The 18,791-nt window shown below is 40.3% G+C and overlaps 1 protein-coding gene across 1 annotated transcript in view; it reads left to right on the forward strand.

Moving 5' to 3' along the window:
- hmcn1 (hemicentin 1) overlaps positions 1–18,791 on the forward strand; it is a 69,231-nt gene that overhangs the window by 17,783 nt on the left and 32,657 nt on the right. Inside the window, exons 7-31 of the mRNA XM_026323130.2 lie at positions 1,433–1,553; positions 1,740–2,003; positions 2,120–2,264; positions 2,823–2,944; positions 4,820–5,089; positions 7,779–7,920; positions 8,187–8,314; positions 8,506–8,619; positions 8,822–8,980; positions 9,337–9,528; positions 9,613–9,708; positions 10,989–11,116; positions 11,212–11,356; positions 12,409–12,521; positions 13,615–13,774; positions 14,094–14,253; positions 14,832–14,959; positions 15,194–15,445; positions 15,790–15,885; positions 16,096–16,290; positions 16,383–16,513; positions 17,436–17,583; positions 17,791–17,917; positions 18,026–18,180; positions 18,312–18,590. Of these exons, the coding sequence (XP_026178915.1) occupies positions 1,433–1,553; positions 1,740–2,003; positions 2,120–2,264; positions 2,823–2,944; positions 4,820–5,089; positions 7,779–7,920; positions 8,187–8,314; positions 8,506–8,619; positions 8,822–8,980; positions 9,337–9,528; positions 9,613–9,708; positions 10,989–11,116; positions 11,212–11,356; positions 12,409–12,521; positions 13,615–13,774; positions 14,094–14,253; positions 14,832–14,959; positions 15,194–15,445; positions 15,790–15,885; positions 16,096–16,290; positions 16,383–16,513; positions 17,436–17,583; positions 17,791–17,917; positions 18,026–18,180; positions 18,312–18,590 (3,970 nt within the window). The remainder of the gene's footprint in view (positions 1–1,432; positions 1,554–1,739; positions 2,004–2,119; positions 2,265–2,822; positions 2,945–4,819; positions 5,090–7,778; positions 7,921–8,186; positions 8,315–8,505; positions 8,620–8,821; positions 8,981–9,336; positions 9,529–9,612; positions 9,709–10,988; positions 11,117–11,211; positions 11,357–12,408; positions 12,522–13,614; positions 13,775–14,093; positions 14,254–14,831; positions 14,960–15,193; positions 15,446–15,789; positions 15,886–16,095; positions 16,291–16,382; positions 16,514–17,435; positions 17,584–17,790; positions 17,918–18,025; positions 18,181–18,311; positions 18,591–18,791) is intronic.

The following is an 18,791-nucleotide window of genomic DNA, read 5'->3' on the forward strand; positions in this document are numbered from 1 at the left end:
TGTGTTTACATTGTTTAATATTGTATGTGCTCTACTGTCAGCCAGATGACTCTTATTCTTGCTGCAGCATTATATTTTATATATTTTTTAATCACATTCTAACTTTCATACTGATTTTTTTTTTTTTTTTTTTTTTTTAGCTCAGGTGTGATGCTAAAAACATGCAACAGTGGCAGTGATCATGGTCCTGTGCCCAGAACACTTGTATTTTTTTAATGGGGATTTGATCAATATCATTCGTTCACATTAACACCATGAAATCTGATAATCTCATGTGTTTGCTGTTTGCAAATGCTCTGATGAGCAGCAGGTTTACAGTGTAAAAATCTAATCACAACCACTGAAGATCTGATATGAGGTGAGGGTGTATCCGAGGCCTGGACAGTTCAATTTGTCTTGGTGGGTGTAAAATTGGGAAATGAGGGCTTTAATGACAAGGACTCTTCTTGTCTTTGCAAAGAGCATGACCTTTAAAAGACCTCTCCCCTCATTTACGACTAACTAAAGACCTGTGATAATTCTAGGGGAGGTATAATGCTCAGGATATGTACTGTGTGCAGGGATGGCAGGCATTAGCATTCAAGGCAGTGCTGGATCTGGGCTTACCTCACTGTTTGAACAATTTACCCTCTAGTCTAACAATTGTTTTGCCATCTGTGTGTATGTACCTGCTATCCTATTTTGTAGATTTTTCTTAACATGAAATTTAAGTTTATGTCAGGCAGAGGTCAGTAATTATAAAATACCATAAATCCACACATTCTCTTTCATTGTCAGCAACTGACAGTTAAGGTTGCCTGACTGTTCATTGTGAGTCAATGTCTATGACACTGTCAAGGTGTTTTACCTAAGGTGTGGAGTTTCCACATCTTACACACCTATATTTCCTTGCAATTACTCTGTCTCTATTCCTGCATAACTTCAAAAGGCCTCTCTATGTTGAAATGTGAGCCATTAGCTACGTTTCTGATTATAGTGATCATGCTGCTTAATTAAAGTCTGAATGGGTCATCTTCTGAACTTTAGATGTTTTATAAGATTATCAACCAGTCTTGACTTTACACTCATAGTGACTTGTCTGTACATGTGGGGATGGATGGCACACAAAAAGCTGTTACACAACAATCCTGGTGCTGTCTGTCATTTAGACCACTCGGTGCTGCCTTTGATGCCACGGCCTCTCTTTCCTTTGTTTTCTGTATCAGGCTCAGTCATGGTTTTGGACAAAATCAATGTATACTTTTTTTTTTAAACATTTAAGATAATATTAACTTAAGGAGCTTATCTTCCTCAGCATATGAAGACAATTGATGGGCAAAATGGCCATTTTATCCATTACGAATCTAGAATACAATAATGTATGCAAAAAGTGAAGAGGTCTGACTATTTTCCTCTACAAATATGAACATAAATTGCCCCTTTTTTGATGCAGACCACCAGTGAAGGAAGACACTCTGTCCGTATATCAGGTCTCAGCAACATTGACTTCCGAGCTGGGTTTTCCAGACAGGCCACTCTGGACTTCAAAAAGACATCCAGTAGGCCAGTTCAAGGTCAGTGAGGTCAGCTTTCCAAACTGTAAAAGAAAAGGACACCACAGCTGCATGTTTTATCTTTGTCTTCACCTTCTGCAGTGAGGTTTTTTTGTGACTTTTATTTCAACTGTTGTCTTCATATACATCTTGAAGCTTTGGAACAGCAAAGAATATGGTATATTGACTTTCATATCAACTTTCCAGGTATTCCCACCCATATCCTGCTGAATACCACTGGACTTTCCCCTCCTGCTCGGGCTGACAGACTAGAGCTCCTGTCAGTCACGGGTGAGGTGATAAAAACTTTGCCAATCCGTTACTACCCTGAGCGTCAGCCATATGGCCTCTGGAACATCACAGAGTTTATTCCTCCCAATGAAGCCTTCTTCCTGCGGGTGACTGGATATGACCGAGATGGTTTCCTCTTCCAGAGAGTCTCTAGTGTTTCCTTCTCCAGTATTATACCAGGTCAGTGATTTAAGTTTTGAACCTATTAAAATGAAGAGTTGAGGGACTGAGGCATACAGAGTTCATCGTTGAGCTTATTAGCTTGACTGCCTACGTGATTCACTTTCGTTGATTAGGTGCCCCGAAGGTGCAGATGCCAGCCACAACGCATGGTTACTACCTCCAGAGAGGGGCTGTCGGCTGCCAAGTAGAGAGCCTGATCCCCTTCACTCTGCGCTTCAGCAGGGATGGGACTCGACTCGGGGTGGACCAACTCTTCAGGTGAGCAGTGCTGTGGAGAAGTGGACCTGTTAGTTCAGTAACTCAAACAAGCAGCACTGCAATGATGTGTTTTATCCTAGTATTTCTCCTTACACTATCTCCAACCTTGTAAAATGCTGGTGTCTGAACTTTGACATCGATACATCTGTTAAAGTCCTAGCCACCTTTGAAGAATTTACAGAAGATTATAGCAACAACAACATGTGGCCTTTCAGAACTGTATTTGCTTGGCTGCAGTTTTATGGGTTACCCTTCTATTACCTTACCAGGATTTGAAAAAACTAAGCCCCACAGTCATGTTTAAACTGGAAATGAGTTGCACAGATGGACTATTTTGGATGATAGACAGACAGACCAGAGACAATTTGATGATGTTAACATAGTCAGTTTAGTAAGTGCCGGGTGAGAAACCATATTTTTTACCCCTTTGGCCAATGACTAGTAACTGTATCATAGTGGCAGATTGAACAGATTCCAAATTATTTTCCAAAAATTTTGACGACAAAGTTGTTTAACACTCTTTCCCGTCCAAATCTCTTGTGACTCTTTTGATTCTAGTGAGTCTGATAGTGCATCATGGGAAATAGCCCAGGTTACTTTGAAGGATGAGGGCTACTATGAGTGTATTGCTATCAGCAGCGCTGGAACCGGAAGAGCTCGTACCTTCCTGGATGTATCAGGTATCAACATCACAAGATTGTCATATTATGATAACAGGTATCTTTACCATCATTTTCAGGTATTAGAGACATTATGTATGAAGACAATATGTAGAAGTGACTTGGTACATAGACAATGTGACAGTACATGGGCAGCAGTGTTGATTTTTGTCAATGGGCTGTAGTTTATGTTAATTAACAGTCCATGGTGAGCCAGCCAGACAGGAACGCTTGGACACTGGCAATCATTAGGTTAACAAGTATAATTGGTGTGTGATGGATCTACTTTCGGGGCAATGAGCAATTTAAAGTATTGTCTTTAATGGCCTGTACTGTGTTTATACTTACAGAACACACACATACTGTATAAAACCTTTTAAAAAGCTTAAGTTAAATAGCGAAGCGAAGTTTATGTCATGCTCAGGAGGTTAACACACTTACACATCTAAGAGCACATACTCACTACTTCTGCACATACAGTTACGAGGCCAAGCGCCAGTTGATGTGGGTTGAATTTTATAGGGTACAAGGTCTCCTGCAGAGACTCTGCATGAAGGCAAAACTAATGTAACTTTATGGAAACTAAAATAAGAAATGACCATAGTTTATGGTATGGTGTTGTAAGAAAATCATGTTATGAGGCTCATGATATAGTTTGTGCCTGATTTGTAAAGCAATGGACTGTAGATATGGTGTAAAATGGGAATACTCATAAAGTTGTAAATAAGTTCCAGGCTGTGCAGCAAGAAAAAATAGCATATAGCAATAGTTTATGTGGGTATTCTGTGACTTATTCTGTTCAAACAACAAAACACAACCACAATAACAGTTGAATAACAATTTAAAATCTCACAGAGAAATTCATAATTTAGGTCATAAATGATTTGAATGCGGATTTTATGATCATCATGATGTCAAAAGCTTTGAGAACAGACAAACCAGAGGGATCACATGATGATTAATTCTTTCAGTATTACCACTTGGCAAAGCGAAAAATTTTATGTTGCCTGTTTCAAAATCCTCTATAGTGCATTTATTCTTTGGTCTAAACCTTTTCCATTGTGAGACACTAGAACCACCACCACATGTGTCCAGAAGCAGTCAGTAAACGTCTCCTTGTCCAAACTTTGCTTTCCATAAAAACCTCAATCAACATGGTGGATGCCAGGTAGAAGTCAAGAACGTATGATCCAGAGAAGAGAAGGTGAGAGGTGGCTGAAAGACACGGGAAATAGAAGAAGGAAAGTGAGCCAGGCAGGCATCTGTGTACTGTAATGTTGGAGTGTAACTCATTACTGTAACTCACTCACTGTGTTTACAGTGCAGTGGTGCAGAGAAGATTTAGTTTGTCCAGTTGTTACCACTTATGTCTCTAAAATTAGGTAAAATAAATCCTCCTCAGCCACAGCTCCAACATTTGTTAGTTGGCCAGTTATGTTCTTAACAGAATAACAGGTCCTTGTGTCGCACACTTGCACACACAGAAACACACACATCAAGCCATTCATCTGCCAAATTTATGTTATCCTAATCCCAAGGAGCTGTGCTGAAATCCCCAGCATCCTCCCCCTATCACTGCCAAAGCCTCTGTTACTTCTCCTCTGTCTCTTCTTTCATTCTTTTCCCATTTCCCTCCGTTCTTCTTTCCCCGGCCTGGCTCTGGCTCACCTCTAAAACAATGATTGTTGACACACACACAAGGGATAAGTGGTGATGAGAACAGACAGAGGAAGAGAAAAAAAAGAAAGAAAAAGGAGCTCTCCACTGCTCTGTTCTAATAAGAGACATGACAAATACTGTTATGTCTCTGTATAGGTAGATGTCAGGAAGAAAATTATGACTTGCTTTGAATTCCTGTTTAGCTTTCGTTATGATGTAAATGCCCTCATCCTGCAGAACCGCCTCCAGCAGTCAGTGTTGAGGGTAACGTAACCATCTCCCCTGGCTCCCATGCTGTCCTCACCTGCCATGTTGTTAGCACCGTCAAGTTCAACCTCACTTGGCTGAGAGGAGGTCAGGATGCACGACTGGACCCACGGGTGCGCATCTTGACCAACCTGTCACTGCAGATTTCCACTGTGACTCCAGATCAGTCAGGCTGGTATGAGTGTGTTGCCAGAAATGAAGGAGGCGCGACAGCAGAGCGAATCTACCTTACAGTGCAAGGTGAGTCTGTGTATGACAACATGGTTCTGAGTAACTGGGGTTCCATAAGTAGGGGCTGCTACTTTGCAGTTTGAAGTTTATTTTTCAGTTCTGGTTTGTGTGCTTGCATGTGAAAGACTGTGCTATGTGCGTGTTTCTTCTGTGTGATTTACACCATAGGGGAACAGACCTCTTGGCAAACACATCATCCTTCCCAAACACAATTGCCGACGCCCTTCTTCCCTCCCTTGCTCCCTATAATTCAAACTAATGCTTTAAAGGATGTGTGAAAATTATTTATGCCTGATCGTTAGGCAGTGTTAAATTTGAGTTTCTGGACAGCTCTGATAGTCCTGTCCCTAATACTTCACTGACACTGAATCAGGAACACTTTGTTGTAAGGATGGAAGAGACTATGGCTGGTTCTCCGGCAGGCACCGATGAGCAGGGCACGTGCCTGGTGAAAAATAAAGTGGTGTATTACAGCTGCTTAAAACCCGAACTCATTGAGTTTAGAGACTGAGAGAAATGGAGGCAGCAACCTTTGTTTTAATAATTGTTCAAACAAACATCCTGTATTTGTTATACAACCATCAGTCCCACACACAGTTAATTCAAAGTCCATATGTCGCTTACTGTAGCCTGAACCCCCCCCCCCCGTGTGTCTTGTGAGATTTTGATGCTAGCAAAACAGTAAAACTTTGAAATAAAAAGAAATCGTTTCACCTCATCTGTTTCTTTCACAACCAAAATTTGTTCACTGAGCCTATTCCGTGTTTTTCTGTTGCTGTCTTTTATAATCTCCCCACCTGTATGTATTATGTATTTTTTCATCTTATTCTGTCACAACTTTTTTGAAGTAAATGACGCAACTGCTTTGTCAGTTTTTTTTTTTTTTTTTTTGCTTCATCTATTTTTCTCTCCAAAGCAGCTGTTAACGGGCCCTGGGGGTTTCCTAATTATCAGCCGGTCAGCCCCATCCTAGTCATTAGTCTCACTTTGAAGTAAGTCAGGTTTGCTGACATCTTACATTTGGTCAAAACACAGTGGAGCTGAGTTCATGTTCACGCTAGGCATGTTTAAAATTTTAAAAATATCTTGTTCTTCTCATTTTTGCCTTCTGTTACTAATCAGTAATTAGTGTGACACAATACAATAACTGACATTTAGCTGTATGTATATGAACACACTGAAAACACTGAAATAGAGAATTATGTTAAGGGCAACAAAGGTTGTGTTGTGTTTATTTTTCATAGATACAACCTAAAAACTGTCTTGTCACATGTGAACAGCTTGTTCAAAACCAGCAGGTTTAATGTGGATGTCATCTCAAAGAAAAGAATGAAAGGGGGGAGAGGATGAAGGGAAAAGAGTCCGAGCATTTGGGAGGAAATTTGAGAAAGGACGAAGATAGAGTTGCAGTGTGCGGGGAGCGAAGGCAGATGAGTGAAGAAAAAAAGGAAAGATGGAGCAGGTGATGAAGGGGGTGCTAAAGACAGGCCTGTTCCTGATATATTAAGGCTGCTTGCTGAGTCAGGGGAGAAGAATGTGTCCTCCCTCTCAAGAACCTTTTTGTTCCTGAACTCAGAGATGTCCCTGCCCCCCTTTAGGGCATAGTGACCTCATGAGAGTTAGAGACAAATGAGACAAGAACCTGGCTTAGCCGTAAAAGATAAGAAGGGGCCATGCTTGTTGTGATGACCTTACGTTTTGGCCTCGTCTCTGTCACACACTCAACAATGTGGAGCCTCAGGTGCCCCTAAGATTACGATCAGTATGTTGGCAGGTGGAGGTATTTCCCTGTCTCAAGTCAGTGCGGTAATATATTAAAAGTATTGCCTGTATTTTATTGGTAGCATGTGGTAAATGTACTGTATATCTTTTAAAACATGACATCATTGATGTTTCAGGTGGAAACAAAGGTACAAAAGTATACACTCCTTCATACTTCATGTACGTGCGTGTGTCCGTTCAAACCTTCGAGCTGCTGGCCTTCAGTCACCTCAGCACTTTTCCTCAGATAAACACTTTCTTGTAAATAGATTGCATGCAAAGTATGACAACCTTGTCGGAATAGAATAAATCCCTTAAAACAAATCCAAACTGGAATTTTGTTGTTTTGTAAGTTTCCTGTCTCTCCAGTTAGACGACCAGTTCTCACAGTGGCTTTTCTACTGTTGTTAAGTTCAGGGAATCTGGAGCTGATTCTAGCTGTGGGAATAGAATAGAGAAAACACATCCTTTAAAAGGATGATGCACACGTCATGAATCAATCGGAAGATCTCTCCAGTTTCCGCAGCTTCTTCGGCCCTGGATTCTATATTGCTCCCTATTTTACAATAAAGAGGAAATGAGATATGCTGTGAAACATTATTAGCTATAGCAACACCCATCACTCTTCCTGAGCCTGAAATCATTCAGGATTATAGAAGATGTTTATGACTTGTAAGTAAAGGTCCAACTTTGCAGGATCTCTATAGTCACAGAACGTAATTGACTTGTGTTGAAGGCTCTTTCTCAAATCCCAGAAGACCCAAACAAACTTCACATCTCCAAATTTATTCTTCCTTTACCTTTGTTAATGTTTCAAAAAATGATTGGCTGATGAGGCCAATATGAACAGTTCATATTTGTGAAGCAGGATCAGATATTGAGTGAATAATTAGTTGACTTTCTGATGTTTAATCACATCAATGCTCTTTTCTTCTAGAGGTTCCCAGGGTTTCCATTGAGCCTTGGAATCAAACCTTTGCGACAGGAGACGAAGTGAGGATCAGGTGCTCGGCCAACGGTTACCCCCCACCCCGTATAGTCTGGACTCACAAAGGCATGTTCATTGTAGCATCCAGCAGGTAAATTCATTTTCTTTGACATAAAAAAATTTCATTGATTAATTATTTTATATTATATTTATTTTACAATGTGGGTATTTGACAGTTTTGAACATTTGCAGACATTACAAGGAAAGCAGGTGTTTCATAACGTGATGGTGATGACGTTTAATTAGTGGTCATTTAAACTTCACACTGCTCGTGTTTACATCTATTTATTGCTCCTATTACTCCCATCACTCTCCAGTGTTCTGAAATGCCATGAATTGTGTGTCTTGCATGTTCAGATACAGGATGACTTCTGATGGCACGCTGATTATAAGAAACACAGAGAAGAAGGATGCAGGGGTGTATGGCTGTTTGGCCAGCAACCAGGCTGGGACAGACACAATGACGTCCATCCTCACTTACACTGGTAAAGTGTCACAGCAAAAAGAATATGTTATGTAAGAATATGTATTAATACATGTCCAAAAATAGAAAAACAGACTGTACATGTGACAGCTATGTCCATATGTAAGTATCTTAAACAACACTACATTATATTTCCATGTGCTGTCTCTGTTATGATGTTCTGTCATTACTACAACAATTCGTCCTCCTCAGAGTCTCCTGTGGTGACTGTGGCATTAACTGGGATTCTCACTGGCATTGGAGAAGTCACAATGATGGCCTGTTCAGCATCCGGCATCCCACAGCCTGAGATCCAGTGGTACAAAGGTAACACCTTAGAAAGAAGATGGAAGGCTGACAAAGTCGAATTTATGACAAAAAATTTGAGACTAAAACAAACAAACAAACAAACAATGTGGATCTAACATAATACCCCACTTTAATTACAGAAATATCGATTTTCTGAGTAGCTTTTGTGAGTAGACCCAAGCTGACCACAAACCTCTGTGCATTTGTTTCAAACTGTCAGGTGATGTCCAGCTGCATGCCTCATCCCATTTGGCTATAGACACATTGGGAGGGACACTGACCATCAAGAAGACCCAGAATGGTGATGCTGGGGATTACACCTGTGTGGCTGTTAATGCTGCTGGCACATCGTCAGGAAAAATCTCTCTTGATGTAGGAGGTGAGCGTGGCCCCAAGTTTAGTTAACCTGATAGAAGTTCAAAAAAAAGCTGTTGCAAGAGCCTTAACAGATGCTAAGCCTTAAGAGGGTTTTTAGCCCTCTGTAGTATCTTTCAAGCTTCTGGTAGGGACTATACTCCCTCATGTCCAGCTCTGAAACCCAGTTCTGTGTCCACATGTATAAATGGTAAATGCCCATGACCACTAAAAGAAGTGTCATTAGAATATTTGTGTATTCACACATGAAGGACAGAAGCAATGAGTGAATCAAGAGTTGAGCTTGACTGAATGAAATACAAATGGACGGGTGTCCCTGAAACTTTTTGACCTTTGCAATCTTAACCTTAATTCCTCCAGCTGCTCCTAAGTTTACCCAAGAGCCATCAGATGTGGTGGCAGATCTCGGCTCTAATGTGACCCTGCTATGCCACGCCCAAGGCTACCCTGAACCACAAGTCACCTGGCAAAGAGAAGATGGATTACCCCTTTTCAACAGACGCCACACACATAGTGCTATCACACAGAGCAGAGGACGTCTACAAATCACTAGTGAGTTTATTCACTAGTTATGTGCATACACATTAAACGAATGAGTGCTGTTTAGTTACATCTCTGTATCCCTCTTTCTGTCAGACCTTTGGGTGGAGGATGAGGCAGTGTATATCTGTGAGGCCCAAAACCACTTTGGCAAGATCCAGACCAAGGCCAGCATCACTGTGACTGGACTAGGTAAGAGAAATCTTTATCAAATGTTTCTGATTGGATGTTGTTGTTTTTTTTTCTATTTTTCTAAGAATAAAAACTTTTATTTGCATTTGTTAACAATTATGCAGCAATGTCATTTTTACAACTTATACTGGGGCTCATAATGATTCATGACTGATTGATTTATTAACTTTAAAATCATTAAGGGGAGATGTGTCTGCCTACAGTAAGTTTAGTGAAGGAACACAGAAGAGTAGCTGAACTGAAAAAGTTCTCAGATAGTCCTGTCTCCCCCATAATGAAAAAACAGCACTGTTTTCTTTCTCTGCCTGGTAGATTTTTTAATTAACATACATCACCAGTGCTGTCTGTGTGTTTATGTTCATCGATGTGTGTGCTTCTTTTTCTTTTCTTTTTCCTTTTTTTTTTTCTTTACAAGTGAATGTGATTTCATCAACACATTTCAGTGAATGTGTTTGAACACATGTGCCCTGTTAGCCACTGTTTCTGTTTCACTGCTTCTCTAGAGTGGAAACACACTAAGCTCTTATATGTGGGCCAAAGGTTAGAAAGCACAGACCCACCCAGATGACATATATTACTGCCCCACTGCCCCACTTCCCTGCTGACAATGTAGTCTCAGAAGACACACACACCCAATACAAGGACATACGCAGTAGTTTCTTTTGGACAGTAATGGAAGCGCAGAACAGTGAAGTTGTCCTACGAATGGCGGGTTTCTGACTGTGCGTTTAATTACATCACCGCTGTCCTTCCTTACAGTCAAACCATTTACCCAAAATTTGTCATGAAGTATGTGTTCTCTGATATTTAAAGTTTGCATGTGTGATGGCAGATATTTTTAGCAGCTATATCACATTTATACTATAGATGTCATTTCTTTGTTTATAGCACCTTGTGTTTCTTATTCATCAGACTTTATACACACAAACATGTGCTTTCTGTGAATTTTGCCAGAGGAAAAGACAGTTGATATATTAGTAGTGAAGAAAAGAAGTACAATCGCACCAGTTAGTTTCACACACAAGTTCTGGAACATTTTTCACATGTTGCAGTAAATGGTTTCTTTGAATTTGTATGTTAAGAGACACAAGGTACTTGACCTGTTCCTGTGTATGTCTTTGGTCACTATGCACAGACTAGGCTGCTACACAGAGGATTTTTGCAGCTCCCTATTCATAGAAATCTACTTAATAATTTTCTTGACCGCTTTGCTCTCATTCTCTCGGCCTTATTGTTTCTCCGACATAAACTCTGTGTATTTGGTTTCATGCTATCCGCAGTCTCACCTGTCATTGCGATGAGTCCACTTGTGCTCAGTGTGATCAAGGACCAGCAGCTCACTCTGCCCTGTGTGATACTGGCTGGCAATCCTCTCCCTGTAAGGCAGTGGCTACACAACTACGGTCTGGTGAGGAGACAGAGAGAAAATCCACAGTTTGTGTTTTATGAACATAGATGTCTTTGTATATGTCACTCAAACTTATTGAATCTAATATTTTTCAGGTAACCTCAGATGAGTATGTGACAGTAAGGAGGGATGGTAGTCTACATATTGAGAGAGTTCGTCTGGATGACGCTGGAGACTACACCTGCTTGGCTGAGAACGTTGTTGGGGCCACCAACCATACGACTACTATTAACATCTACGGTAGCATGCGCATAGACATAGTAATCAAAATGCACACACATATGAATTAGCACAAAAATGTGAAAAAACACAGGGTCTTGCTGATGTCGCTTGAACTTTGTCACCAACATTGTACGTACACAAACACAAACACAAGCATGAAGAGGTTTAGTATCTTAAACACTGGATAGATGTAATATTAATTTCTGTATAGACCAATAATAATGCATATGTGTTTACAAAAAAATGATTGGCCTTTGCAGATCCGTATTATTATTCCATTCACATTACTGATGTTCTTCAGACTTAAACAATTGCTCCTATTAGCAATTTCACCGCTTGTTTTAAATATAATTTTGTATGCATTTCATTCACAATATATAACACATGAAAGAAAACACACTGACAACTTAACAATTTGATAGATGACATGCCATTAATTTGTCTTTATTGGTGCACCAGTTAAAATGAGAAGCAGAGTTTGCTGAATTAAAAAGCCACAGACCTTTTTTTATAGCAGACCTTTTTTATGTCACAGCAGGAAACGCACATATGGCATTAATAACCCGTCTAACAATGGCATCATTCCATTCAGAGAAACCAGTTCCAGCATCCTGCTATTATGCAGACAGGTTTATTTAATCAAACAAGCCAGTAATGTTATTAACTACACATGTGCTTTTCCTACTGTCACGACTTGAAACATCTTCTGTGAAAATATGAGATATGAAATGTCCCCTTTACCATTTCTTTCTCTTTTATTCTTTTAACTCCTATTTGTGTGTGTTTCATTGTGTAGAGGGTTGTTAACATCATGAATAGGATTGTCTTTGAGGCTGCATTAAAACCAAGAGTGAGGCAGGGACAGAAGTAACTGCCCTTGGAAGAGTAAAAAGGAGATTTTCTATTCTGAATACTTTATGTTCACTCAGGCTTTTGCCAAATATTTCTAAAACACGTCATAAAAAAGTGGTGCTACTATTACATATACAGCACAAAATGCCTCAACTAAATCCTAGAGGTATCTGATATATATGAATAAAACGTTCACCTGTGTCCTGTTTTTTGTGTAGTGATTCCTACCATTCAGCATGGTCCTCAAGTATTCAGCACGATTGAGGGGACACCGATCTCCCTGCCCTGCCGTGCCAGTGGAGTACCCACTCCTGAGATCACCTGGGTCAAGGTCTGTAATGACCCTGTCTCTCTGTGTATACAAGGCCAGTACACAAGGCCAGTACACTCCTTTCTATGGTGTACTGGTTTACTAGCTCAGTTCTGTTCCATGCACCCAAAGGTGATAAAATGACATAGAGAAATGTAAGTGAATCAAGAAAAACAAAATGCAAGTCAAAAGTATAAACTGTTCATGTTTCATCATTATGGCCAAATGAGACACCACAAAGTAAGCCAAAGGAAGTTCATTTTTTTTCATATGCAACACACGTTTAAACTCACAAGCTCCCACTTATGCACAAATTCAATACACCTCTTAACTCTGGGGCTCATTGGTAGTGTGCAGTATTTGTATGTGTGTAGGCTGGTCATGCATTTCTATTGAAGCAGTTTGTTGCTGTTTATTTTTAGTACAATGCTTGTTGATGTTGATGGGCTCTGGCAAGAAAACAGCACATGATAGGAAAATTCCTGTGTGTTTTTCTGAGGGTACATGTGCATGCCTCATGTGCCGCACCATGAAATCAGCTCTACCTGTGACCGCTGGTTTGTCCACTGCGCTTAGGGTCCACATGCCCATATTTGTGTGTTAGGCTGTAGTATACCCTGCCAGTTTGTGTAGGTGGATTGTACATCCCTCTTTTCCTTCTTTCGCACCGGTCTCTCTGAGTTGTAAAAGTGATGTTGTTAAATTGAACAGGGCTATAGGGACATATGAAACCTGACCTAAGTTCTGCACCAGCTGTTAAAATGTGATTCTCACTGAATTCCTTTCCTGTTCTCTATAACTTCAATCACATCAAGCGAAGTTAATCATGTCAAAAACAAAAGGACAGCCCAGTAATGACATAGTCCTGATGCATTGGCATCACATTCGCTTTGTGTTTGCTTCATTTGATTGTATAATTATTAATGCTGCCCTCACAGCCTTTTTATTTAACTGCAGGGAAGAGAACTAAATCATACATTTAAGCACACATAGTAGGTCAAACCAAACATCCCTTCTGGTATTAATTCTCTCTTGGAAAACATGTCAAGTGTTAACAAAGCTGATATAATAAACTCTGGCCTGTGCCCTTTCCCTGCTGTGTTTTGTTTTGTAGGGTGGGGAGCTGCTGCACTTGGGTGGTCCTACCTTCTCGCTGGATTCTGATGGCAGCCTCCTCATCACTTCTCCGTCTGGAAATGAGACGGGCGAGTTCATCTGCAGAGCTTCCAATGCCGCAGGCTATGCCTCCAGGAAGGTCCAGCTCACAGTCTATGGTAAACTTCATGAGCAGCTTAAGGCTCTGTAAAGTCTGTACAGATAATAACGATATATGCACAGCATTTCACATCAACATTACTAAATGTTTTCTGAGACATTACTGTGATTGTTGTCAGGACTTCTGGCAGTCACTAGTAGCTGGCAACAACCATCACTTAACATGCAAGATACAGTCATTTTTGAGGGACAATCGGCATATAATACTCTGATTAGGCTTCACATGTTTTACCTGTGTTTAAGTCTAATCCTAGAAAGATATCTCCAAAACTTGGAGTTGCTGTTTTAGTGTTTGTCTCCCCATGTATGTTTTTCCAGTCCGTCCTAGGCCCAGTGTTGGTGGAGTCTCAGCAGAGCCAAGAAGGATGTCAGTGATTGAGGATGAGGATGCCATTTTGCCATGTGAGGTCCACAGTGTCCCACCTCCTACCATCAGCTGGGCCAAGGAGAAGCAGCTCATTTCCCCTTTCTCTCCCAGGTAAACAACACATGTAGAGCCACAAATAATGCTGATGTTTATCCTGTGACATTCTGACAACTCATTGCCTGAATGTTTTAGACATTTCTCACTAAAGTAACCCTGCAAGTATAGTACACACAAAACATAACTCAAGACGAGTTCTGATTTTGATAAAGACTGCTTGCTGAAATAAAATAACCATTTCTAAATAAACATCTGGCAAAAACCAATTATCTTGGCAAAAATCATGCTGTGTGAATTACATGTGTTTTTTATTAAGACTCTTAGAGAACCTTCATGCTGCGTTGATTGCTCTGTCTATGTCAACTGTTTGCAGCCTCAGGATATAGTTAGTGGTTTTTTTTAAGATGACAGAGTAATCATAGTCTTCTCTGTGATCTGCTGTACCTACTGTGTGCCTGCCGCATCAGCTGCAATTGTGGTTGATGGTGGATTACTGCGAATCATTGGGATATCTGTTTGCAGTTATGACTGCCTAAGTTATTGTATGGAAAAAATATAGAGAGTGTGTGCCTGCTGTTTTTTACTTGCAAGCTTTACAAGAATGATTGTCACTCTATATGTGTTCTTCCCAGGCACACTCAGCTTCCCTCAGGCTCAATGAAGATTTTAAAGACCAGAGTCTCAGACAGTGGGCTGTATGTGTGTGTTGCCTCCAACATTGCTGGCAACCTAACACAATTCATTAAGCTCAGTGTTTTGGGTAAGTTCAAAAGACAAATAGTAACAGAAGTGCAATCATTTTCTAATGATAGGGGTCAATCTTTAGCCATGTTTTTGTGAGAGTTTCTGATGTGTAAATTTCAAAGTAAAATCAAAAGAAAGATATAATAATTTGATTGGATACAGCAGCACAACCTATAGAAACTAACTTTCCAGGCTGAAATAAAAAAACACCAAAACTATTATATCTTGCCCTCTGTCATCTGCCCTGCAGTGCCTCCTAGTATACAGCCTGGCCCCAGGGTAATGAAGGTACAGGTGGGTCACCCTGTGGAGCTGCCCTGTCTGGTGAGAGGGGTCCCGAAGCCAACAATAACCTGGACTAGAGATACTAAGCACTATCCTGTGTCACTTGATGGCAGCCTGGCATTGAGAAAAGTGGGATTGGAGGATGAAGGAACCTACACTTGCACAGCAACTAACACTGCAGGCAGAGACGAAGCTCAAGTCCAGCTGCTAGTTCAAGGTTGGTTTCATTTCTGTTAGGCTGTTGTCAAGCACTTAAGAGTTGTACATGTCTGTTTAAGGTAAATGAAACCATTAGCAGTCTAACTGGGAACAGATGTCACACAGCACACAGTACTTTTAATTTCCTTTCATGAGAGAGAATAAATAACTGGATACACAGCACATGACTTTTTTCACATGCTGAAGTAAAAGATAAAATATTTTATATGCAGTAGTTTTTTAGTTGAATAGAATTTGGCACAATACCAAGTGAGTACTATTTTTAAGTTTTACACCAAAGATGTTACCCATAGGTTAAAGTATGTGTTTTGTCATTGGTTGTGTATGTGTTTATTTTTTCAGTGCCCCCTGTGGTTGAGGTACTTGAGCCCCCCTTCAATAGTCCCCTGCAGGAAAGAGTTGCAAACCAGCGTATTGCCTTCCCCTGCCCTGCCAAAGGTATTTATTATTTTCAATTACCTTCCACTATTACATGAACTCCTAGCTAGTTAGCTAAAAAACACTAAATGTTCTGCTGAAAATATGCACAAAACTGTAATAATGATTATTGTGTCATGTACCATACATTTATTTATGATACGTGTTGTATAGTAATAGTTTAGGTTTAGGTTTCCTTTCGTCATTCTCATGTTTTCATCTCTCCTCCAGGTCTACCCAAGCCAGTGATTCGCTGGTTGCGTAATGGCCAGGAGCTGACGGGTAATGAGCCTGGTGTGTCCATCCTGGAGGATGGTACACTGCTGATTCTGGCCTCAGTCTCGCCTCTGGATAATGGAGAGTATGTCTGTACAGCTGTTAATGATGCTGGATCCACTGAGAGAAAATACCAACTCAAAGTCAATGGTGATTGAGCAGTTCATTAAATCATTTTCTGACACTTCAGTGATCTTCCGATTAAACATCATATGTAACAATCTCCTTTGACCCCTCCACAGTACCTCCAACTTTTCCTGACAGTGAAACGCCAGGCAATGTGTCGGTGGTCCTGAACCAGCCTATCACCTTGGTGTGTGATGTCACAGGAAGTCCAACCCCTGTCATTACCTGGTATAAGGATGGGACTCCTGTAAGTGAAATGCATTTGTATAAACCACTAACATATATGTCAAACAAAAAACAGTGACAGTAGAGTTGTAGGAAGAATTTTCAATTATTAGTATTTGTACAAATATTGTATTTAGTATTTGTACAAATATTGTATTACTCCTTTAAAAAATAATTACAATGAGACAGTCAGACAGAAAAGTAATATGCTGTCTTATAATTTACATAACCTGTACTTAAACTGTGGTCTAATAAATTGTCTTCAAAGATGAAGTTATAATGACTGTATTTTTTATGTATTAATGAAGTGCTCTGATCACAGGGTACGCTGTCCAAGCAAACAGACATCTTAAACTATTGTGGATTCTATCTGTGTGTGTGTGTGTGTGTGTGTGTGTGTGTGTGTGTGTGTGTGTGTGTGTGTGTGTGTAAGACCTTCCAGCCCAGCTGTGGTAGAAGCATGTTTAAAGCTGTAATGACAAAATAATTATGATAAAGTGATTTGAGAACAGGGAATTTGCACACTGTGCTACAACAACCCAGTTAGTTGGCTGCTTTTTGTTCCCTTGGCTGCTTAGCTGATTTTTTTTTTTTTTTTTTTTGTTGCAAGACACAAGTGGGAAAAATCAGAGCACTTACTTTAACATGCTAATTATGTCTAATCCAAATCAAGATGTTCTGCTCTCTGTATCTTTTTGGCTCAGAGCAGCAACTGAAAACTTTGAGCACGTTTTAAATTATATTTCTCAGCTGAGTAAATCAGCTGAGTAAATCTCTCACACAGCTGTTTTGCAATTCTGTCCGCATCTTCTTTTTAGTTTTGAGCCTTTTATCATGATTTCGTACGATTTAACCCATAATTACTGTAAGAAAGTATTTCCTAAACTGTAACTTATGCTGTCAGGCTTTAGTATTTGATCTAATTAATTTATTTTGACTGACAGGTATTTGTTAGTAACAGCATCCAGATTCTTGATTTGGGGAAAACATTGAGACTACTGAAGGCCGCCACAGCAGATGCAGGCAGCTACAGCTGTAAAGCCATCAATGTTGCTGGAAGCACAGAAAAAGACTTTTTCCTAGATGTACTGGGTGAGTAAGGGCAAAGTGCAGCTGTCTATAAATTAATACCATTTCAAAGGAAAACAGCTCTGAACTATTTCAATGCATGAAAGCAGCCAAACATGCAGTCACTGTTATTATTATTCGGATGAGAGCAATAACTGACAATGTTTTTATAGTTTTAGAATCAATTTCCTGTTCAGGATTTCTAATCAAGAAAGATTCTTTGTGCTGCAGTCCCACCAACGATTATAGGGTCAGGTTCACCTCAAGATGTTTCAGCTGTTCTCAAACAGGAGATCAGTCTGGAGTGCAAGGTGCGAGGAACACCTTTCCCCACAATCCAGTGGTACAAGGACAGGAAGTAAGTGCCTTCTAAAACTGAAGAATGGTTAAATCAAATGGAAAGGCTGGGTTAAACATGGCTTCTTCAACCATTCCTGCCCCCCTTCCCAATCTTATTCCTTTCTAGGCTGGTGTTTCTGGGTGATCCCAATCTGGAGGTCACTAACAGAGGTCAGGTTCTGAAGATAAAAAGTGCCCGTCTTGGGGACCAGGCCCACTATCAGTGTAGTGTCATCAATACAGCTGGAAAACAGTCCAAGGACTTCAACCTCAGTGTTTATGGTGAGTCTGTAGGAACTACTTTTTTATACTCTGACTCAATATTAATCTTTCTGCACATTTAAGAGGAGTAATTATTATTCATTTATGAATTTTAGCTAAGAGATTTGCTTGTTTTTGTACTCTTGTTTCAGTGCCTCCCTCCATCAGAGGTGGTAACCTAACCACAGAAGTCACAGCCCTGCTGGACACAGCGGTAATGCTTGAGTGTGAGGCACGTGGTGTACCGCTTCCCACCATCACTTGGTACCGAAATGGTGAGGCCATCCTGTCCAACCGACAGGCTCAGTACGTAGAGCGAGGCCACTACCTGAAGATCCTTCGTGTGCAGGTGTCAGATGCTGGTCAGTACTCCTGCAAGGTGACCAGCGTAGCCGGGAGCGCTGAGAAGAGCTATGAGCTGGATGTGTATTGTAAGAACCTGACACCTCATAAATACACCCATTTTGTCTTTTCAGTGAAAGGCTAGACAAAACCTAGAAATTTGTGGAAGTCAAGAAATTTTTCAAGACGTTGTGGATAGTTGGTAAAAATTTTATTTAAAAAAATCATTCATCCACGAAATGGAAACAGAGTGAAATGCTGAATTTTGGACACTCAGGGAATGTGACTGC

This window comes from Mastacembelus armatus, chromosome 4 (genome assembly GCF_900324485.2).
Source record: "Mastacembelus armatus chromosome 4, fMasArm1.2, whole genome shotgun sequence".
Taxonomy (NCBI): Eukaryota; Metazoa; Chordata; class Actinopteri; order Synbranchiformes; family Mastacembelidae; genus Mastacembelus; species Mastacembelus armatus.